A 23,663-nucleotide genomic window follows, 5' to 3' on the forward strand; every position below is an offset into this window, starting at 1 on the left:
ACACAGATAGAAAGGGTAAACATACTTTTGTGACACAATGAGGTTGTATTGTACGTTGAATTAACAAATAATTGGTTTTCATGACATTCACTAAATGTACTGATATTTAAACTTCAAAACCAAATTTAAAAAAATATTATTTTATGGGCATTTGGCATTTGTTTCTGTACTTTAGAGAGTTAAACATGCAACAAAGGACTCCAGTCTGATTCCAACAATGGTTATGGTTGTGTGATAAAGATGTCTTAGACCGCTAAGGCCACCATGACACCCCAAACAAAGAAATCGCTATTACGGCATACTGTGAACATGACTAGTATTACATTGATTCTCGAGTTGTCAATTTATTTTAATTTATAATTTTTTCTTAATTATACCCACCTCCAGGTGATTCTTAAGCAAGTGAATTAGCCATTAATTAAACTGAATCTCAGAGAACGTGTGTTTTGTTCTTGAAAGTCACAGAGTTTGTGTTTCTTTACGAGTTCAATGTAGTTTATCTTCGAACAAAGAAAACACAGCTGCATCTTCGTGCTACATGGATTCAAGTGAAGGGTTCATAGGAGAGGAGATGAACAAGGGACAAATGGTGTCCTCTACTGGCCTCTGCTTTGCACTTCAAAGGAAAGATCCTGCTGAGTTTAATAAGCATAACTATTTAAACTTTTTTTTATTGGAAGAGTGAGTGATCTCTTTTGAGGACATTTGTCACCATATTTTCCCCTTAGGCAGGTCCAGATGTGTAGCAAATCACAACTTCTTACTTACATCCTCTGCATCTATTGTAACTGAAACCAATATAGTGTAATGTGTTTTCAGTTTGTGGTGCAAATATGTTTCCTATGGTTGTAAGACATGTCAGAAAGATAATCAGTTTTTTTGTCCTTTGTTTTTTACATTTTTGCTTTCATTTACAGCTGATAGTGTAGAGACAGACCCAGGGAGAAAGAGAGGGGTAAGACATGAAACAAACAGTATAGTTTAATGATATGCATCTTAACCACTAGGCCACCCATATTACACATGCTTGCTGACATATATGTGCAAGTGGACACACTATCTACAACACACAACACAACACAATACTACATTTGTGCATGTATGAATGTAGATGCACTGATAAATGCCTTCAAATATGATCTGAGCCAAAATAAAGGTAGAAAAGGTAGGGTGTTTCCATAAAGAGAATTCAATCAGGGGCACAGCATGTTCCCAAACACCCACTGGGATCAAGGGAAAGAAATCTGGGAACAGATCTTAACAAGTCTGGACTAGAATAACAGTAGGCCAAGAGTTGTGTGAGTGGCTATGAGGAGAGCAAATGGGAGAAATAAGAGGATTGGGGTGGAGTACAGGCACAGAGAAAAGAAGCAAAGAATAACTTTTTTCAAACTATTAGTTTAGTTAATTACCTCAGAGGGACGGTCAATTTAAGACACAATTCAGCAAAGAAGGAATGTGACTGTGGCAGGGAGGTGTTGAGAAAGTGTTCAGAGGGGCCTTTATATAATTAGCCCCTGAAGCCTTATGTAATAACTGCTAAATGTAAGCATGTAAACATGATGGGTGACTTTTCAGGGTTGAAGCACTAGGGAGCTTTAAATATATTAGAAGTTTTAAGTATATTAGATGTTGTGGGATGAAACTCTCAGTACATTTGGTGAGAGTCATTCTTCTAGAATATTTTAGATGTTTTCAACATTATATTCAAACTGCTATAGAGACTAAAAGTACAGTGGGGATCACAAATAGCTTTGTGAAGTTTCCACTTGCTAGCGTAACTGAGGCTCATCTTAAATAATAGATTACCTTATAATGTTTGATCAGAAAAGCAAACCAGTGGAAACAGAGAATTTTTTATAGGTTGTTTATTCACTCAGCACTGTTCAGCACACTGCAGCCACGGGCAGTGCACTAACAGTGAGCAGCATGGTGGGCATATCACACAAGGGACACTCTATGGTCAGACCGAAGAACAGACAGGCAGCATTACACTTTACTCACTGATTGTCATAACTGCATCAAGTAATTTTACATTCCATTTATGTGTGAAGCACAACAACAAGAAATGCAGACAATACAGAAGTGCACTTGGTGGTTCACTGTCACCTCTAGAAAAAATCAGTGCATTTATTGAAATGAAAGACACTTGTGTTTGGTGCATTTAGGGATGATACGGGCTGGAATCCCCAACCAAACTCAGCAGTTATATTTATGACCAAACAATGTAGGAAACTCAAGACAAAAACTCAGGGAGGTTGGGGGCAGCTAGAACAGTTCTATAAATGTAGAAAAGCTAAGCATATTACAAATAATTGTCTCCTGCTGTTATCAACTAGGGTGCTTATGTTCAGTGATCAAGGGAGTCAATAAGAGAAGGAAGAACCCAAACAGACATTTATCTGCTTATTGCTGTAAAAAAACACACCCCATCTTCCCGTCTACATTTCATCAACCCCCTTACCCTGAACAATAGAGTACCCAAGTGATATCATCTGTAACTCAACTCGCCCCTTTGCCAGGGTATTAAGAAATCAGTGGTTTACACATCCCTCCTGCTACAAACAGTGGACCACTAACCATCTAAAACCCTTAAAAAAAACCCTGAGTCTTTCTTTATGCGGTGGCAGTCTCCTTAACCTTGTCCATGATGTTCTCAACCTGCTCACGGAACTGGGCGGCGTAGGGGGAGAAAATCTCGGTCAGCTCGTCAATCTTGCCTTCCAGGGAGGTGCGCAGGTCCTGGGCGGTGGACTCCAACTGGGTCTTGAGGCCCTCGGCCTGAGTCTCCAGCTGCTGGCCCAAGCCCTCAGCCTGTGTCTTCAGGATGGAGGAGATGTCACTCAGCTTCTTGGTGGCGGAGTCGCTGGCCTGTTGGACATAGGGCTCAACATGGTCCTTCACAGTGCCCAGGTTCTGGGAGGTGCGGGATTGGAGCTCACCAAGGTAGGTGGCCACAGTGCTTGGGGTGAAGAAGAAAGAGACATTTAGGTTTCACTGTAACAAAGAGAGTCTGGTAAGTGTCTAGTAAGAAAGTAATTCATGTGTGAAAGCCTCCACCCCACTTACTTGCGAATCTCCTCTGTGTCCTTGTTCAGGCGCTTCTTCAGCTTGTGGGTGTAGGTATTGATGCGGCTGTGGACATCATCGGCATTCTGCTCCACCATGGTCTTGAGCTCACCCACATACTGAGTGCTGCGCTCCTTGGCATCCAGCATATCCTGCTGGAGTTTGTTGGCCAGAAGCTGCAGGTCCTGAGTGAGCTGGCCAGTGGAGCTCTCAGTGTAGGGGCTCAGCTTGGTCTGGATGTCATCTCTGTACGTTGCCAGCTCTGCCATGGTGTCAGTGATCAGCGTGCTAAAAACAGAAGAACAGGGTCATGGTCAGATATGAGGACAAATTTGAATTGTATATAGCATAGTGCAAGGATGAGAGGTTAGAAAGATGTAAGTACTGGAACTAGGGAAACTATGAGTGGACTAGTTTCTGAAGTTCACTTACTCTAGCTCCCTGCTGAGCTGTGAGGCCTTGATGTCCTGCACGACCCCATCGGCTTTTTGGTTCAGTTCAGAGACATACTGCCAGAAACGATCCACAGTGTCCTCCCAGCGGGCTGGGGTGGCATCAGCCTGACGCACAGCACGAGCATTGCAGCCTATTATGGGCACATATGGAAAGCTTGGATAAATATAAAAACATTAAACCCAATAAAAAATGATGTTGGTAAATCCTAGACCAGCAGTGAACTTACCAGTGATGACTGCCAGAGCAAGGATCAGAGCTACAGCCTTCATTGTTGGTAGAGACAGATACCTGTCAAATTAAAGGGGGGAAAGAGTAAGCAATCCACAATACAATGCAAACATATCTAGCACAATTTCACACGAGATTTTAGGTATTTTAGAGACTAGGAACGTTTTTAAGACGAAACTCATAAATGTGAATAGCCTACATAGGCTACAGTCACAGCCAATAACTGAGCATTCAAAGTAGATAAAATTGAATACAGATGGAATAAGCAGTAAGTAGTTTCTGTATGCTGGTATTAAATAAGGAGGCACGCCTGCGCGGTCCTTTCACTCACCTGGGGTTGAGCTTCCTCCGTGCTCCCCGAGCGGTGACTGAGGGTTTTTATACAGTCCCGGGAGAGTGCTGCTGCGCGTGTCGCGGGGGAGGAGAGGGAGTAATTGCTCGCGCGCCCGCGTTCACATGATGGTGATGGGGATATTTGTCTGAACGGATCCCTCCACGCAACGTAGGGACACCGCGTCCGAAGTTCTCGCAGGTTTGCATTGTGTGAGCGAGTGATTGCGCAATCTGCCTTTCACAAGAATAACATGCTGAACGTTTCACCTTCAGTGAAAAATATGTATATGTTTATTCTGTTTGCATATTGTTCCCACATTTGAGTTTTTGGGTGTATGCTTCTTTATTCTTATACTGAAATAGTTGGCTATATAATAGAAATAGTGGGAAATCAGATATTTTCTTTCAGTAAAAGTTGCCCTATTACAATGTAAACCACTCAATTACAAGTAAAAGCTGGTAGAGATGAAGATTTCTAGGTTACTGTTAATTAGACCTACTACCCAACATTATATAGGGCCTAACCCTATATACTAAATTATAACCATACATCATATTTTCTAAGTTGTTTTCATGTTTTATTTGTAAAACCTGCATCTGTGAACTCATAGCTATGGCTGGCAAATAAAGATAGTGGAGTATAAAGCACATGTTTCCCTCTGAAATGTAGTGAGTTATAAAGAAAGAGAAAGTATAAAGAAATATAAAGTTTGTACTTGAGTAATTGTACTTAATTACATTCTAGCACTGTTTGTTTCCACTACATTTCTCAGATGGCTGAGTTAGCAGTTTAGTTAGTTTAGTTAGTTAGCATGTACTTCTATGCCTATACAACAATATATTATGCAACATCTCGACAGTGTGTAATAATAATTGTAATTTAACAAGAGAAATTGGTGCTTTTGATACTTGGGTTTATTTTGCTGCTAATTTCGTGCTTTTACTGTACTTTAACTTTACTTTTTATGTGGTGGTATTGTTACATTTACTCAGGTAATCATTCTTCCACTGCTGATTATTGCAGGTTTGTGTTATTTTATTTCATTTCATTATTGGTGTTAACTGGCCACAACTTTGCAGATTTTTCTCTGATCTTTATCATCAAGTGGTTGTATTTGAATATAAATCCTCATGGCGCCAAGATGTAAATTAGCCTTTCACACATTTGAATCTACATGGTCTGCCAGTGCTGACCCCCCACCCCCACCCCATTGACCCCTACAGCCACATAGCCTCCAACACATATGGCATTTTTGCTTGGCAATCCGGCTCTAATAATCCAAATGGTGAATATACCACGAGTGACTTTCTGTATGCACACCAAATTTCATTTTCTATTTCCTGTACTTGCTGCACTGTACTGCTGCACCCCATAGAACTATAAATTACCAGTACATGCCTGTTGTGTAAATAAGGTGTCAGCATTACAGGACGGGCATGCTCAGGCTTGGGGACACTCAGGTGCAGCAAGCCCACTGTACAAAAGAAGGATTACAGGTAATACAAAACAGAGAACATAGACTATTTTATTACATGTAAAAAAAGAAAGCATAGCAGAAAAAAGCTGGAATAATATCTGGTTTTATTTTGAAGGTTTTCAGGACAGTTATTTCCAAGAAATTTACAGGATTTCGAAATTGGCATGGGAAAGGGGAGATTTGATGCAGAAAGAAAACAGTATACAACAGCTTACTTATCACAAGCCCTGGTTCATATTTATGTTGGACCACCGCCCACGTCACACACAGATACATACTTGCCCTCTCCGTTCTGTTCCTATTATGATTTAGGTTTTAAAAGATCATTGCACTAGCAGTGAATCATACACATACTTCCCTATTATCAATAAAAGCTTCACCACTGAACCACAAATGATACCAATCCCAACAACTGGGAATTAAATCCCAAATCCTGAGTAAAAGATATTTTTTAAGCATAATAAAAAACTGTGAATTTAACTTGTGTAATGCACCCCACTACTTAAACTTTGGTGATTTAATTTCATCCTGTGTTGAAGTTTGTAGGCATCATGTTGTATAAAAGCTGGTGTTTTATTGCAAAACAGGGGCTCAGCATTAGTTACGATAAAACAAAACTCTGATTCCATCACTGACCATGTGTAATGACCTTTACCCTTTAGGACTTGGTCTCTTTGTTGTCAACCGAACAGATTTCTCTGTTCTGTCATTTGTCACAGAAACCAAACTTTACACAGGAACAAAGTTTAAATGGGTTGGTCTGATCAGGTGTGAGAACATGATAACATTGGCGTGTGATAAGCCAAAGAGGTCAACTGTGTGGTAAGTGATTGGAAGACTGTGTCTACCGCACATGGTCTTTTCTCTGTTAAGTTGGCAATTAATCAACAACGAAATGAAAGCAATATCTCAGTACCTTGGTGTCACTTTTCTGTTAAAACCAAAAGACCTTTCACCTCGGTATTATACGACAGTAGTGAGTAGTGTGTGTCACTGCTGGAGGTGTGTCGCAGAAGACTTTATGTTCAGCTAGATACGCTCCAGTTCAAACACACAAACAAATCAAGGACAATAATTTAATCCCATCATTCTGCATAGAACATTGTCACACAGTGATTTATTTGTGTTTACACATAAGGATGTTCTTTTTCCTTTTTTTTTCACATTTCTAGAAAAATGTTGATGGATTTCCATTATGGAGATTACAGGCTACATATTTTGTATTATGCAGAATTTATGGACCAGAGAGACCAAACTACACACACGTGTAACAACACAAGTCACAGGCCAGACCACTCAAACCCACAATGTTGTGCCTTCCTTTGCTGAGACACCAGCATAAAGGGACAAACGGAGAAGCGAAACAGAAAGAATTAAGAAGAACCGTGAGGTAATACAGTAAAATATCTGACACGGTCATCTGAATTACAGCTGCTTCTCCTTTTGTTTCTCAATAATAAAGGCAATGTCCAATTTTAATCAGGGGAGGGTGTGTGAGAGTGCATTTTTAGATGGTGTGAACAAAAGTAACCCCAGCCTGGTGATGTTGTTCTCTGGAAGCTGGTTTGAAGAATTATGGTTTTCGGTTAGGTTTCTTTAGACGAGTCAGCAAGGTTACTGCAGTTAACGCCTGTGGGTCAACTTTTTTTCTTGCAATAATATACCATCATCTGGTTGTGAGTCAGAGTGCTATCAGCTGATGGTGACAAGTGCCGGCAGAGCCAAATGTCTAAGTAGAGTTTAAAGCACCGTCTCTCTGTAATGAATGAGTCACAGGTTTGATGCATGCTGCATCTACTGTGTGTCCATCAACAAAAGTAACCTTAAGTCAGATCACTGCCTTCTGTCAGTCGCTGTGTGACTCTCAGAGTGAGATGTAAGCTGATTCTGTTGTTATCCTTTTGGGCTAAAGTACAAAAGCCTTATGGCTACTAAGGTTCACACTGTGCACAAACTTGGTTGGTTGGCAACATGTGTCTTTGTGGTAACACATCTTTTATTTGGCCAAGAATTATTTTAAATCAGTGTAAATGGCGTCTCATTAAAGGATCAGCTTGACATTTTAGGAACAATGCAGATTCACTTTCTTACCAAGAGTTAGATAGTAAGTCCAAGGAAAATTAAAATCAAATGCAAATGGACTTATAATATATAAAAATATTCGAAAACGTTTCGTCTCTCATCCAGGAGACTTCTTAGATAGTAAGATACCAATACCAATCTCATGCCTGAATGTTAAAATGAAGCTGCAGCCAGGAGTCAGTTAGCTTAGCACAAACACTGAAAGCAGGGGCAAAACACTGGCCTGGCTCTGTCTAAAAGTAAAAATGAAGTGTTGAAATTTTCCTTTAATGTATTTCCCTTGCAGGTGAAAAAATGAGATGAAACTTCACTGAATCAGATGCAGACTTAGGTTGATTATGACAGTTTGTAACATCAAAACATGTAAAAGCCCTTTAAAAGTCACGATCTTGCCAATTTTGCCACTCTGCTCCAACAATTAAAGACATGAATTTCTTACTTTGAGATGCACACTGCGAGGTGCAGTCCAGTGTGAGCTTGGTCCATCAACATGAAACACATTCTTTACCATGCATTATTCACTAAACATTTTCATCTGTCTTGTCTTCACAAGTAGTTATACATAATTTACAGTAAATACATGTAAATCAGTGTAGCTCATAGTGTGTTTTCGGTCCATTATCTCTTGTCTAAACAGTGTAAAATATTAAGTAAAAATAATATTTTGTTTTTGCTTTTCAGGATCTATGAAGATAAGGTAACTTTTTATACATTGTTATTAATTTACTTTGATAAATAGCCTATAACTGTGTTCATAACCCATCAACCATGTTTTCTAAATGTAGGTACAAAAGCGCAAACTCTAATCATTAAAAAATTGTGATAGAGTAGAACAAGAAAAGTAAAAAAAGGGGAGAAGATGGGTCTTTAATCCAGCGAAACGCAGTAAGCATTCATATAAATAAATTGGAAACGGTATTACAACTACTTCATTTAAAACATGGAGATTAAAAATATAACCAGAAACCTTCACATAATCAGACATAATAAGAAATCAGAGCTGTGTGTGCATGGAGGGTTAATGGTAAGCATAGTCTGTGACAGCTGGGGGCAGAACAGAGGAATGTTGTTTGCCACTGGGTAAGGTAGCGTGGGAGCGATCTGGCATCAGGCATGGAGGCACAAGGGAAAACTAAAAAACAAGGTGGAAACGGGATGCGCTTCCAGACCTGCAGAGACAAACCTGAACATGCCCTATCCAAGACCCACAACTGAATCGTACGGGGGCGTGGAGGAGAGGGGGGGTGGGATTTTGCAACCAGAAACAGAACAAACAACAACTGCTTTATTCTCCACTTTTTTGTGTGCCACTAATATAAAAAGTTTCTTGCTTTCTCATAACTCTCATAACTTTAACGCATGCATTGAAAATGGCTTGTCAGTATGGTGGTACATGAATATTTACGATGAAGTGACTTCATATGTTCACCAGGTGGCACTAATTCTTTTCAAAGATTCTTGTTGCATCCATTCAAGTCCAAAAAGAAAACCAGTGCTTTTATGTTTTTATTTATGGGACATTTGTGAAGTGCTTATGATTTATAAAATTATGATTTATTGAACAGCTAATTTAAATTATTAAACCATTTAATTATGTAGGTGTGAGTAACCACGCTAAAGACTATTACCACATTTAGGTAATGATGTGTGTAATTATTGTTTTCACTTTTATTTATTTATTTATTTAGTTTTCATTTAATTAAAAAAAAAATAAACAATATACTGTAATCTCTAAGTTTGCAAGAAAAACATTTGGCATGCTCAAACCTTACCAGCACTCAAAAAACTCAAAATTTCACCTGGACTTTGTAAAGAAAAACAGACTCCCAAGTTTATGTTTTGCTTTTACTTTATTGCCATAATATAGAAAAAGAACACAGTGCGTGGTCACAGACCAACACTTAATATTATTATTTTTTTAATACTTTAAATATACTGTATCTAAAGACATCCTCAGCTTTCAAAACTGGTGAGCTTGTGTTGTCATACTGTTATTAACATGAACTTGTTGATGAGAGAGGTTATCATGAGATGGAGGTTGGCTTATTTGGCTTTGACAAAGGACTCGTAGAGCGAGGTGAGACGAGTCTGGAGGTCCTGGGCGTAGGGGTCCAGCTTTTCCCTCAGCTCATCAACGTAGGGGGTGGCCAGTTCTTTCACCTGCTGGGCTCTCTGGGTCAGCTCACTCTGAACCTTCTCAGTCACAGGCACCATACGCTCCTTGAAGTCCTGCAGGTGCTGGTCCACCTTCTGCTTCAGGTCATCAGTGTAGGGCCCCAGCTGAGCCTGCAGATCCATCACACTCTGATCCAGGTTGGTCTTCAGCTCCTCGCTCTTCTGCAGCAGGGTGGTCCTCAGGGCCTCAGCGTCCAGGGTGTCTGCGTAGGTGGCCAGCTCCTGTTTGAGCTGTTCCACTCTCTGCTGGATCTGGGCCTTCATGTCCTCGGTGTAGGGCTCCAGTTTGTCCTTGACAGTGCTGAGCTCCTGGGTCAAACGCTCTCTCAGCACGTCAGCCTCTGTGGTGACTTTGGTGATCAGGTCCTGGGCTGCAGGGGGAAGCTGCTCCTGGAGGGTGACTGCATACTTGCTGGCCACGTCTGCGCTCTCAGTCAGACGAGCACTACACAAGAGAGTGAACAATGAAATAAAGTTTTGTCTTTACTTCATATTCTAGTTAGGAGGAATTGCATGTCAGTTACCACTATCGATTTTTTCCTCCACATTATTTGTGTGTCACTAGTGGTCACAATGGTATTGTCTGACCCACCTGACGTCCTGTCCAAACTGAGATTTCCTGATCATCTGAACCGTCTCATCAGCTGTCTGGGTGGCTTTGGAAACATAGTCCCAGAATGCATCAGTCAGCACTTCCAGCTGTGGCTTGGGTGCATCAGCGTAGAAGAGATTGGCATGACAGCCTGTTGAATAGACACAGGAACAATTTTCAGCCATGCATGACAGTCTGATTTGAGATATTAAGACATTTATACTAGTGCAAATTTACCCCCTAGCAAGGCTTGCTATACTTTATCTTGAGCATACCAGTATACTTTTTCATGCTCCAAAAATGATGAAATGATTTTTTGCCATCAAACTCACCGCTGAAAACAGCTAGGACGAGCACAACAATGACCTTCATGGCTGTTCGACCTTAAAACAAGGAGATACAAAGCTGTTTAGCACAGCATATTCGCCAAGAAGTATTTTTTTGATATGGAAAGCTCAGCTGCTAGACTGAGCCAGCCCTTTGTCCTCTTACCTGAGTTTGCAAGTGTATCTGCAAGTCCACTTGGCAGCGCTTGTGTTCAGCTGGTGAGGTTCTGCAGCTTATATAGCAAACCAGAAAATTATGATCCCAAAGTCCAGGTGCTAGTGCCTTGCTGTCACCTTGCCTCACCCTGTTATCATCACTGACGTTGTGTGCCAGAGAATCCATGCAGCACACACGTACAAGGCAATACTGTTACACCAATGCACATACCCGCTGAGTTCATGACCCATTTCTTTTCATATATATCCATATATCAATTTAATTATAAGGTGAGTAATAATTTGCCAGATACTAATTTCAGTTTGCATTCATTGATGGCCTTGCTAGATATTATTACATAAATGCATAAATGTATATATGATTCATCTGTGTTAGAGAGTGACAAAAAGCTTTAACCGTAAATGAACTCTGTCCTCACAAGCCTTTCTGTAATCACTGAGCCCCAGGTAACTCTCTGCCAAAACAGACAAAACCTCTTAATTTCATTGATGTCCAGCTTTGATTAGATATACAGTGGGTGTTTAATTGTCTCTATTAGCTTGAAATTTTTCCAGCTCACATCACACCAACTCATGGTCCAAGAGTCATGCCAATGTTCAACGACTATGTGTCACTCTGGCCAAGGGTTAGCAGCACTGTCAGCTTCTGTAGGACAAAGCAGCTGCTGTTTCACATCGGAGTTACCATAGTTCACTTTTAAAGAGTAGCATTTCAGTTTCATTTATTTTTCTGCCAGTTGTGATGACCTTTTCCTCTTACAGAAGGAAAGTATGTACACAGACTTGAAACTAGAACATTGTATTGAAAAGATTTAGACTATTTTGCCCTGAGAGTCCTTGAAGACATCTAAGTGCATGGAAGAACAATTTGATATGTTCTTAAGTCCTTCTTCTTTTGGTATTAAAAAATTGCATTATCAGAAATAGTTTGGCAAATTTATGCCAACCTACTTACAGTTTGAACATTAAAGCAGTTTTCAGAAGACCACTATTTGATTTAATGCTGACATGAAACACCTAAAAAGTGCTGAATATTGACATTACCATGACTTAAAATATTTTGGCTACTCTGTTGACCTCACTATTCACTCAGTAAAGGTTTAAGACAGAGCCTGGCCTTTGCTGATGTTTCTTGAAGCAAACAGTATTGGGCAACAAATTAAATTATAGCGATTATAAATCAGAAAGAAAAGTAGTCAGACCAAAGGTGTTGACAAGGAATCTGCTACACATGGAGTCCAGAAGAGTAAAAGGAAATAAAATATATGACAGCTACTCAATAATAAATTATTGATAACATTGTATTATGCTGGGTTCATGTCATATTGTTTAAACTGTTATTACAAGCAGCCTCCAACTTGACAGTGACAATATCTCCCACCTGGTGAAGTGTCAACAGCCCATTGGCAAAATGGCAGCAAAGCCACCATCATTGGCAGTTACATTTAAATAATATCCAACATTGACACTAAAACAATTTTCTCCTCTAATTTAAAAGGAGCAAAACAAAGTTTGTCTGGTTCCACTTGTTAACGGTCCAAATATGTAAATGTAGCAAATTTAGACTATTTCAAATGATATGACTAAAAGGCTAGCAGTGGGGGAAAACAACGGAATAATGTGACGACACTCCCAAGTCCGTAAAATGAGAGATTTTCTTCCTATTCTGCCAAGATTGTGTGAATTCAGCATTAGCAACAAATTAGCCTCAGCCAGAATCGTTGTGGAAGTGTGGTTTTAGCAGCAAACTGAAAAAACAGATAATAAATTACAAAGCATCTATAACAAAATCTCACAAAGCTACAATAAAAAAGAGTGCCTTATATATATGAGATGCAAATGAAATATGTTTGTCAATATTTGCTTGGTTACAGATCAGAGCATGAGTTCCAGTATGAATATTATCGTCTGAAACAAATCATACCTGCTGGATACTGAGCCCTTTTCAATAAAAAAAACAATCATGTTGCTTGACTCTAATACAAAGTCCACAAGTGTTAGCATACCAAGGTTATCTGGAGTTATCAACAGGCTGTTAGCACTACACTATGTGGACAGTTAATTACTATATCTTAAATGCCTTTTAGGGATATATCAGAGGAGAACTGCTGCCATATTTAGTTTGAAGTAAGATATGTTTTATTGTTAGGACATTCCTATAAGCCCCATAACCTTAGTATACTGTAAAGATTGTCTGCATTGTAACCCAAACTGTCATGTGAGAGTAGCCAATAGAATCAGCAGAAACAGGAAGAGAACCATTATGACAACATGGCAGGGACTCCTGGACTTTGGGCTTATGACTACAACTGTCCCCTGGCTTCAGTATATATACATGGAAGCACCAGTCTGACACACTTACACATACGCCAAACACTCAGCGATACACAAGCCAAAAGCAGGTGAGAATTACACTGCATTTCATAAACAAAACATTAGGAGCTAAATATAAATGTTCTGACATTAAAAACGCAGCTTGAAAGTAAACTAGATCATAATTGTTTTTCAGCTTGACGCAGTCATGAAGGTGTTCGTGGTACTAGCCGTTGCAGTGCTGTCTGGTAAGTTGCAAGCTTTTTGTTTTTCACTTGTGTTATTTCTATATAGCTTAGTCGAAGCTACAACATGCAAAAATGTTTCAGAAATTAAGATCAATCAAAATGAACTGGTTGTCTGAAATTTTGCACTGTTCTCAAGCTGTTTTTGTGTGCATCCAACAGGCTGTCATGCCAATCTCTTCTATGCTGATGCACCCAAGCCACAGCTGGAAGTGCTGACTGATGCTTTCTGGGACTACATTGCCAAAGCCACCCAGACAGCTGACGACACCCTCCAGATGATCAGGAAATCACAGTTTGGACAGGATGTAAAGTAAGTTGTGTGACACACAGGACCTTGGTAACTTGGTCAATATTAGGGGCATGTGTCACATGGTGATGGTATTCATACACACAACTCTGATGGTCTAATCATTACTTTGTCCGTCTTCTAGTGCCCGTCTAACAGAGAGTGCCGACTTGGCCAGCAAGTATGCAGTCACCCTCCAGGAGCAGCTTCCCCCTGCAGCCCAGGACCTGATCACCAAAGTCACCACAGAGGCTGACGTGCTGAGAGAGCGTGTGACCCAGGAGCTCAGCACTGTCAGGGACAAACTGGAGCCCTACACCGAGGACATGAAGGCCCAGATCCAGCAGAGAGTGGAGCAGCTCAAACAAGAGCTGGCCCCCTACGCAGACACCCTGGACTCTGAGGCCCTGAGGACCACCCTGCTGCAGAAGAGCGAGGAGCTGAAGACCAACCTGGAGCAGAGTGTGAAGGATCTGCAGGCTCAGCTGGGGCCCTACACTGATGACCTGAAGCAGAAGGTGGACCGGCACCTGCAGGACTTCCAGAATAGCGTGGCCCCCATGACCGACAAAGTCCAGGTTGAGCTAAGTCAGAGAGCCAATCTGGTGAAACAAATGGTGGCCCCCTACGCTGAGGACCTGAGGGAAAAGCTGGACCCCTATGCCCAGGACCTCCAGGCCCAGCTCATGTCCCTGTACCAATCTTTTGTCAGCGCCATCTAAGTCAACATCCACACCTGCACCATCAGTCAATATGTCAACCCTGTTTGGTCTACCTCTGTTTGAAGCGTGAAATATAATAATTTAAACATCTGAATTGTACTGTAAACCAAACTGGGTGTATACCCACAACAATATATTTATTGCAAGGTGCAAATATTGCAAAGCAAACCACTGCACTTGTCAAACATGTATATACTTTTATTGTGTGTTGTGAAGTTGGAAACTGTAGCTTTTTTGTAATTTCTTTAAGTTATCAAAATAAATATATGAATCTGAAAAATATGAATTTGACCAATGGTTGTATTCTTTGAAGCATAAATCTACAAGAAATCTAATCACAAGAAATAATTTCACAAGAAACATCTATTTCTACAGCATAGCCTATTTTACAGCATACAAAATATTCACATGCCATCTTGAAGGTACACAGCAATGACAAAGTGCGATTACTACATAAACATATAAACATACAAAGGGACCACTATGGTCATGGACGTGCTGCTTTTATCCCAGAAGGGCAACAAGTATTTTCGCTTCATCTCCCGTGTCTTAACATGTCCTAGCTCCTGTCACAGTTTCGTATCCTACTTTTTCCAGAAGCAAACTGTTGTTCTTATTCTTGTACTTGTTGACGCTTGCCGTGAAACGGCACCTTCCTGGTTTCTACACTAAATGGCTGTGAGAAATGTGCATGACCAACGTGATGCCTAGACAAGTCATTTATAGATTTATTTATTGATTCTATTTAAAATGACTTATTTGTTTTGAAGAAATTCGTTCTGTCATAATAAACTAAGATTTTGCAACCACTAATTGTTGTAAATATACAACACAAAACCTCAACCTCCCCCTGTTGACAGTGCCAGCATCCAACGTGGAGGGTTAGAGTCCAAAGACAATACTGCACACACACTCCCATGCACACACACACACACAATGCATATTTGTTTCCTGGTTTCATCAAAACAGAGACTGCTAAAACTGATATGAAAAATATGTATATGGGTCATTCTTGAGATATGTCTCAAATAAAGCTCTTTTTTGAGAAGACCAATGTATTAACAGAGAAAAGATAATAACCTTTGTTATTGACTGATTCTTCATAAAGTTGTAGTGAGTAACCCACTAGCTGAGATGCAACGGCATAAGTTATTTTTTAGATATCAGCAGTTCATTCAAATGTATCTGGGATTCATACACTTGAAGGACATAGCCTGGGTTTGTACTTTTTATCTTAATTGTAATACCCTAAAAGTCAATCTGCCCTTTACATATGCACAGCAGTTTGAAGTGCTATGTTCAGGGAGACACAAACTAGTCAAACTGCTGCAAAGCTCCATGAGACTCTACAGATGCAAATCTGATCTCACACTTTCAGGCCCCAGCCTGTTTTATACCTGATTAGCACTTGTGTGGGCACCCAGAAGAACTATTCATACTGCATTATGAGTCAAAACAGCCAAAAGGCATCGTTAAGGCCTTGATCCCATTGTCCACTTTTCTAATACTGGAGGCTAGATTGATGTCAGCCCCATTCAAAATGAAGACACAGACCCCTGAGAGGAGGGAGTTGTTTGGCACACACTAGTTCCTTTGTACAAGACACATCTTGCCTTAATCACTGTAGTAACAAACAGATTTAGTGTTGTTTTGATGTAGATAAGTTGTTACTAGACTATTGCTGCTGGTTTCATAAGCAGATCAGTGCCTGTGGAGATGAGAAGATGGCCAAGCTGTTCCATGTCAATGCCTTATTGTCAATGCTCTCAGGCTATGTTGTTTGCTCAGCCTTACTGTACTGGTTGAAGCAGTAAACTATTGCAATAATATCATCAAGTGGTGGAGTGGTTCTCCTTTAATTATAGGAAGTGGTGGAAGGATACTATATAAATTAATTAAAATATTTGGTAACACTTTGTATGAAGTTCATTGTTATAATGACTTATGCATATATTTATAACACGATATAATGCGTCCATAACACATTATAACAATTGTTATAATCACTTACAAACATGCATTAGGCACTATAGCAAAGTTCATAACGTATTATGACCTTTCGATCTAATGTTTTATAACTAATAGTAATACCAGTTTATATCGTTGTGCGGCAAGAATCTCCGACCATGTTCCATAACACATTATAACCACTGACTCTGCCTCGTTATGAATACACTTTAGTCACAATTTAGAATTAGTGATATAAAATGCAATAATAGCTTATAGTAATGTTTAAAGTTATATAGCATGTCTTTGTTTGCTTTAATTAAAGTGTTAAAATGTCCATCCCTGTATAATATATTACAGGTGGACATAATACCATATGAACTAATTATAAGACCTTATAACACGTAATTGTTGTAAAGTGACACATATTTTTCGCAGGAAAACAACTTTTATTTATGTTTCTTCACTTTATGAACAATCTGTATGGATTTTGAACATTTTGCAGTTTAGCACAAAAACACAACATAATTACACCAAGGAAACTCATACTCTGGGTAGTGAGAGATCGCTCAAGAGAAGACCTGTTGCCCACCAACATCATGTAAGAAGAGGCTCAGATGTTTTCACAGACGAATGGCGAGCCTATGGACAGGCCCTAACAGATGCAGTGGACAATTAAAGACAACCACTTCACAAAACGTATCAAAGACGTTTAATTGAATGGGAATACTGTTTGGGCAGTAGGGATGAGAATCTCTTGGCACCGCACGACTATTTGATTACGAATCAGAGGGCAGCGATCCATTTTGATGCATCTTTTTTTTCTATGTGAGTTCTGGATAATTACTAAGCATTTCATTTGCACATTAAAATCTAAAAGAAACGTCTCCTCAATTGCTTAGTGTCCTTCCGGCCAGTGTCTTTCCTTTAACAATCAGCTGTCAGACTCATCTGAAAGCTAAAATATAGTTTAAATAACAGGATGTACTGTATGTGAACTGGACACCAGTTTAGCTCGAACCTGATGTTCTCATTCCTCGACAAGTTAGGTAGTAATGAATAATTAGGCTACTAATTTAGCTAATGTTACATTGCAGCCAAAAAATAGAACAAAGTGCTTTACAGGGCAGATAAGATACAGACTTAATGAACACACTGTGACCTACACTGCACATGTTCTGCCAAACTGACAACTTACTAAGAAAATTAAACTTTAAGCTAACTTTCACCGTCACGTTGTCCCCGTTCTGCACACACAGGAAGCCAAAACAGCGATGAGTGTTGCTGCACGGTGTGCCAGTGAAAATCAATAGTGTCGCGGTCACATTGATGAGTGTGTGAAATTTTAGTAGCGTGGTCATTCTTCCGGCACATAGACCGTATATAAAAGTCCGGCAGCGGCGGAATGCGTCGAATACAGGGGCAACACTGGTCTCAGACCAGTAACAGAGATCACGGGTCTCTGTTATGTGCACACCCCGACTGTCCGGGCGCTGCACTTCCGCAGTTCCGAAAGTTCCGCCATCTACATTATCAATCAGTATAGCGATGCGGACGTGGAAGATTCTGAAATGATTATGAATGAGAGAGGTGAGCAGCAGGGTGACGGTGAAAGTTACTTTGTTGTACTTTTACGTTGTCAGTCTGGCAGAACATGTGCAGTGTAGGTCACAGTGTGTTCATTAAGTCTGTATCTTATCTGCCCTGTAAAGCACTTTGTTCTATTTTTTGGCTGCAATGTAACGTTAGCTAAATTAGTAATTATTCATTACTACCTAACTTGTCGAGGAATGAGAACATCAGGTTCAAGCTAAACTGGTGTCCAGTTCACATACAGTACATCCTGATAGTTAAGTTATATTTTAGCTTTCAGAGGAGTCTGACAACTGATTGTAAAAGGAAGGACACTGGTGACCAGGAGGAGCTGAGGCTTGTAAAGTAAATCAGGGATGTAAACTAGTCCTTTATAGCAATTGAGGAGACGTTTCTTTTAGATTTTAATGTGCAAATGAAATGCTTAGTAATTATCCAGAAATCACATTGAAAAAAAAGATGCATCAAAATGGATCGCTGCCCTCTGATTCGTAATCAGATAGTCGTGCGGTGCCAAGAGATTCTCATCCCTACTGCCCAAACAGTATTCCCATTCAATTACTTTTAAATGTCCTTTAATACGTTTTGTGAAGTGGTTGTCTTTAATTGTCCACTGCATCTGTTAGGGCCTGTCCATAGGCTCGCCATTCGTCTGTGAAAACATCTGAGCCTCTTCTTACATGATGTTGGTGGGCAACAGGTCTTCTCTTGAGCGATCTCTCACTACCCAGAGAATGAGTTTCCTTGGTGTAATTATGTTGTGTTTTTGTGCTAAACTGCAAAATGTTCAAAATCCATACAGATTGTTCATAAAGTGAAGAAACATAAATAAAAGTTGTTTTCCTGCGAAAAATATGTGTCACTTTACAACAATTACGTGTTATAAGGTCTTATAATTAGTTCATATGGTATTATGTCCACCTGTAATATATTATACAGGGATGGACATTTTAACACTTTAATTAAAGCAAACAAAGACGTGCTATATAACTTTAAACATTACTATAAGCTATTATTGCATTTTATATCACTAATTCTAAATTGTGACTAAAGTGTATTCATAACGAGGCAGAGTCAGTGGTTATAATGTGTTATGGAACATGGTCGGAGATTCTTGCCGCACAACGATATAAACTGGTATTACTATTAGTTATAAAACATTAAATCGAAAGGTCATAACGTTAAGATCATACGTTATGAACTTTGCTATAGCGCCTAATGCATGTTTGTAAGTGATTATAACAATTGTTATAATGTGTTATGGACGCATTATATCGTGTTATAAATATATGCATAAGTCATTATAGCGATGACCTTCATAGAAAGTGTTACCAAATATTTTTCTTAAATACAACTTTGAGGTGCTTGTAGTTTACTTGATTACTTCCATTTCATGCTACTTTCATATTTCATACTACTTCACTACATTTCAGAGGGACATATTGTATTTTGTAAGTCACTACATCTTATTACTTTTCAGATTAAGATTGTATATACCAAATATAAATTATCAGTTTATAAAACATTTTACATTACAATAAATGACCCAACAGTATTGAGTATTGGTGATGATGGCGCAATGGATAAGAAACATGCCTTTGGTGTGAGGGACCCGGGTTCAATTCCCCTAGTTGCTCTGACAATTGTAAGGCAGATAAAAGCGTCAGCTAAATGAGTAAATATAAATGTAAGAATGAGCTCCACCTCGACCAACATCACTAAACCCAAATTGAACGTCAGTGTTCCCTGAGCAAATACAAGAAGCAAGACTACCACCCAGCGGTGAAACTGTGACACAGCCGTGTGAATAAAATAGTGTATCGTCATGAAGGCAAGTGTAGAATGAATGAGCAGGCGGAGTTCCAGTTGTCCTGCTTGTCCATTTCAACGAGTCACGCGACTAGAGTTTATTTACAATAACATTCTGCATTAACCCTGTGAAAATATGTTGTCTGGCAAAACTTACTGCAGTTCGGACAAATTAGCACAATTCTGTTGTTCATTGTTGTCTGCAAATACGTCATACGTGGAAGCAGGGAAATAGATTAAACAATAATTAAGTTTTTACTCTGGGTTGTTAACTTATGTCTCTTCCTCATTTAGTCAACGTTTTTTGTATTACCCTACTTACTGAACTGGAAAAGTGAGAATATTAGTTACATAAAGTTTACTACTTTAAGATTGATGAAAACTTTTTCATGCTTTTTTTAACTGTACATTCCTATGATAAGAGAATTCTTTGTTGAGTGTAATTTACTTTCATCTTTGTACCAAAGATAATATTAAAGCTAGGGTAGGCAACGTTGGAGAATTAGCAAGAGACAGCTAGATTTTGAAAGGATCTAACCGAAAAAACAAACAAACATCCCCTCTCTCTAGGCCTCTCTCCAAAGCCACTTCCCCAAAACACATTTTCATGTTCAGTGAGTGCATGGGCAGACAGCCAGTAGGTAGGCCTTGCTTATTACAGACCTGCATCAGCCACAGTATTTTAGTCAGAGTGTATGATCTTTTGTGATGTAAAGACAACGTCAACATATATACAAAAGTACTTCTGAAATCGATTGCCTACCCCAGCTTTACAATGAGCCTTAAGAAATTATTTCATTATAAAGAATACACAGATTTTAGAGTCATGTTAATCATTCATTCTGGTGACTTATTGCACTGATGTTGATTTGGAAAGAAACATTAAACTGAATCTACTAATTTTTTGTTGACTGTTTATATCTTGTTCACACTTAAAGGGATCAGAACCATCTAACCCTAACTGATTGTGCTCTCTGGCTTACACAACACATGGTAACATATTGCATGACATTGTATAAAGGCTAAAAACAGCTTCTTACTATGAGTGTTATGGTCCTGCATGAATATAAACACATGATCTCCCAAAGCTTGAATCGTTTTACTTACTTCACATTTTGTCTGTGCTCTTCTCACAGTTTTGAGGCAGGCAGGGCCCATCCACACAGTCCTGATGAAGCAGACTGGCTGACTTGACCCCCTGAAAAGGGACTAGTCGAAATATCACCACTACTACTTGTAAATTAGTAGTTTACAGTGTTGGTCAGTGTTCAGAGCAAATGAACGTCCTCCCTTCTACTCATTCGCATACCCTGTTCTGTCAGCTAAAGTTAAGATGACATTTGTCCAATTTTGGATTAACCATCTATCTATCTATCCATCCATCTATCTATATTTGATATGGGCCCCTCAACAAATAATTTCTCATTTACGGTACAGCTGCTGTGTATTATATCCTTTAATTGTAATCTCAAACTCAATTTTCCCCTGTTCAGTTATACATTGTCCTAATGGATGTGTCTGTGTCCCTGTGGACAGCAAGGCAGTGTGATGGATTCACTGTCATACTGTACAGTGCTGTGCTGTTATCACATCATCTGGTTTAGAGTTTTTCACAGATGTGCCATATCGTTAAGTTTTTCATCAGTGTTGGTTTCCATTGTCATTTCTGCACAAAAATGTGTTTGCTACATGTTTACCAATTGCAAGATCACTTTAGTATTTAATTGTGTGTTGGTGGAGGCTTCTTCATGCGCTGCAGCACAGCTTCTGGAAAAGAGGGGGATGGTGTCAAAATGCTGAACAGGAGAGCGGATCCATCGAGACAGGTTCAGTGCCTCCAGTTTGTCTATTTTCACTGTGGGAGTGATGAAGACCAACTCAACATCTATGAGATAATATGACAGGGAAACAATGGAAAACATCTAATGACCTACATCACAGGTGGACTGCATCTATCTGTGAGGAACTGTATGCCAATACCATTGTAAATGACACAGACCCTGAGTCACAAATACATATTACAATTTCTAAACACAAAACATGATCTACAAATAGATTTGAAATCCACAAACTCTTCATGATCTGCAAAGACAAAAAGTGATTTACAAATAGATTGAAAATCTTCAAACAAACTCTTCATGATCCAGAAATATAAAATATGATCTGCAGATTGATTCAAAATATATATATAAAATTTTCGCTGTTTTACGAATAAAAATATCTACAGATGCACTCTTTACAATTAGTACAGTTTAACTTGTATCAAACCACTGTTTCGAGACGTGTACAAATTCTGTGCAAAGCTGCAAAATGTCAAATCTATGTTTGCAAATAACAGTGCATTTGCAGATTGCTTTGTATGTTTCCAAATGATTTTTGACACTGATTTACTGCTAATATATGGAGGTAAATCGATGTCAGTGTCTTTGTAAATGCACAGACTATGAGTCACAAATACATATTACAATTTGTAAACACTAAACACTTACTCTAATCAGATTTATTATTAAGGAAATATTATTTTTAGCACACAATGTATTAAAATGTATGTACTGGGTGTATTTCTTGTTATATTTATTTTGCATAATGTTCATTTTCTTGTTAAAATTCCCTTTAAATTAATATGCATTGTCTCTAGATATCTCCAGTCTGCAGCATAAAAGCTCTCTGCCATGTCCAAATATTCCAAGCAAATTTACAACCACCTACCGAAACGACTATGACAAAGACCCATGTGACAAAGCATTCAAGTCTTTATGAAATATTCATTAAGTGGACATGTACAGTAGATTGGTGTCCATCTACCGAGCATCAGTGAGGTGTCTATGCACAGGGTACTAAAACACAGCACCCGCCACAGCCTGTTCACCCTGTTCTTTTCTGTATATAAATTTATAATTTTTGTATATAATGTTTTGTAAGTATGTAGTATAAAGAATGAATTTATCAGTTGTTTCTTTTTACCAATCAAAGCAGTGTGTGTCCAAATCTGTCCACATTAGACATTTTTTCCACCAAAGCTGCACCATAGAATTGCCATGATATTTTGTACAGACATCGGTGGTCCTCAAAGGGTGAATCTAATTGACTTTGGCGATCCCCTGACCTTTCTCCATCACCAGGTCAACATTTAAACATTTCATACAATACTTCAAATACCTGCAAAGCTAATGACATTTCCATCAGCCTCATCTGTACTTTGTGTTTAGTGCTAAAAAGGTTAACATTCTAAACTAACATGTGACAATTTGACAAAGAATTGTCACAACATGATTTTTATCTTGACAGCATTACAACCAAGACAGCAATTGTTCAAACATTTGAGAGGACTTTAAACACTGCATAATTTACACAACCAGCTTAAAATTCCTGTTACAGCCAAAGCTTACTAAATGAAATTGCAATGTAGAGTAGCTTTATTACATTTCAGTAATAACGTATCTTTGAAATGTTCATGCTCAAGGGCGTCACTTTGTATTGAAATGTGGTGGGGACATAAGGGCTCAGATTAGAGGTGTCATGACACGTGAGGATACACGAGAACAAGACGAGAGGATTTTTAACACTATTATGAAAAAATATGCAATGCTGAAATATATACAGTGGGTACGGAAAGTATTCAGACCCCTTTAAATTTTTCACTCTTTGTTTCATTGCAGCCATTTTCCAAAAATCAAAAAAGTTCATTTTATTTCTCAGTAATGTACACTCAGCACCCCATCTTGACAGAAAAAAAACAGAAATGTAGAAATTTTTGCAAATTTATTAAAAAAGAAAAACTGAAATATCACATGGTCATAAGTATTCAGACCCTTTGCCGTGACACTCA

The 23,663-nt window shown here is 39.0% G+C and overlaps 3 protein-coding genes across 3 annotated transcripts; 1 reads left to right on the forward strand and 2 right to left on the reverse strand.

Moving 5' to 3' along the window:
- Window positions 1–1,851: 1,851 nt before the first annotated feature.
- Window positions 1,852–4,162, reverse strand: apoeb (apolipoprotein Eb). The gene is made up of 5 exons (XM_046043911.1): window positions 4,085–4,162; window positions 3,752–3,813; window positions 3,502–3,655; window positions 3,070–3,357; window positions 1,852–2,962 (listed from the first exon to the last, which is right to left on the reverse strand). The coding sequence occupies exons 2-5, from the start codon at window positions 3,792–3,794 to the stop codon at window positions 2,617–2,619; spliced, it is 831 nt and encodes a 276-aa protein (XP_045899867.1). The 5' UTR covers window positions 3,795–3,813; window positions 4,085–4,162; the 3' UTR covers window positions 1,852–2,616.
- Window positions 4,163–9,508: 5,346 nt separating this feature from the next.
- Window positions 9,509–10,923, reverse strand: LOC123967717 (apolipoprotein A-I-like). The gene is made up of 4 exons (XM_046043912.1): window positions 10,906–10,923; window positions 10,746–10,796; window positions 10,414–10,564; window positions 9,509–10,266 (listed from the first exon to the last, which is right to left on the reverse strand). Exons 2-4 carry the CDS (start codon window positions 10,783–10,785, stop codon window positions 9,690–9,692), a joined length of 768 nt encoding a protein of 255 aa, XP_045899868.1. The 5' UTR covers window positions 10,786–10,796; window positions 10,906–10,923; the 3' UTR covers window positions 9,509–9,689.
- Window positions 10,924–13,267: 2,344 nt separating this feature from the next.
- On the forward strand, window positions 13,268–14,771 carry LOC123967718 (apolipoprotein A-IV-like). Its single transcript, XM_046043913.1, has 4 exons — window positions 13,268–13,318; window positions 13,426–13,477; window positions 13,637–13,787; window positions 13,909–14,771. Exons 2-4 carry the CDS (start codon window positions 13,438–13,440, stop codon window positions 14,483–14,485), a joined length of 768 nt encoding a protein of 255 aa, XP_045899869.1. The 5' UTR covers window positions 13,268–13,318; window positions 13,426–13,437; the 3' UTR covers window positions 14,486–14,771.
- The last annotated feature ends 8,892 nt before the right edge of the window (window positions 14,772–23,663 follow it).

Source organism: Micropterus dolomieu, linkage group LG03 (assembly GCF_021292245.1).
Source record: "Micropterus dolomieu isolate WLL.071019.BEF.003 ecotype Adirondacks linkage group LG03, ASM2129224v1, whole genome shotgun sequence".
In the NCBI taxonomy this organism is placed as follows: Eukaryota; Metazoa; Chordata; class Actinopteri; order Centrarchiformes; family Centrarchidae; genus Micropterus; species Micropterus dolomieu.

Excerpts from the sequence above, each read along its gene's own strand:
- LOC123967717 (XM_046043912.1), bottom strand. The coding sequence starts at position 10,785 with ATGAAGGTCATTGTTGTGCTCGTCCTAGCTGTTTTCAGCG. Across the intron at positions 10,565-10,745 it reads CGTCCTAGCTGTTTTCAGCG|GCTGTCATGCCAATCTCTTC; the intron begins GTGAGTTTGATG and ends TCTATTCAACAG. Across the intron at positions 10,267-10,413 it reads CAGTTTGGACAGGACGTCAG|TGCTCGTCTGACTGAGAGCG; the intron begins GTGGGTCAGACA and ends TCTCTTGTGTAG.
- apoeb (XM_046043911.1), bottom strand. The coding sequence starts at position 3,794 with ATGAAGGCTGTAGCTCTGATCCTTGCTCTGGCAGTCATCACTG. Across the intron at positions 3,358-3,501 it reads CAGCTCAGCAGGGAGCTAGA|CACGCTGATCACTGACACCA; the intron begins GTAAGTGAACTT and ends TTCTGTTTTTAG. Across the intron at positions 2,963-3,069 it reads GACACAGAGGAGATTCGCAA|CACTGTGGCCACCTACCTTG; the intron begins GTAAGTGGGGTG and ends CTTCACCCCAAG.
- LOC123967718 (XM_046043913.1), top strand. The coding sequence starts at position 13,438 with ATGAAGGTGTTCGTGGTACTAGCCGTTGCAGTGCTGTCTG. Across the intron at positions 13,478-13,636 it reads AGCCGTTGCAGTGCTGTCTG|GCTGTCATGCCAATCTCTTC; the intron begins GTAAGTTGCAAG and ends TGCATCCAACAG. Across the intron at positions 13,788-13,908 it reads CAGTTTGGACAGGATGTAAA|TGCCCGTCTAACAGAGAGTG; the intron begins GTAAGTTGTGTG and ends TCCGTCTTCTAG.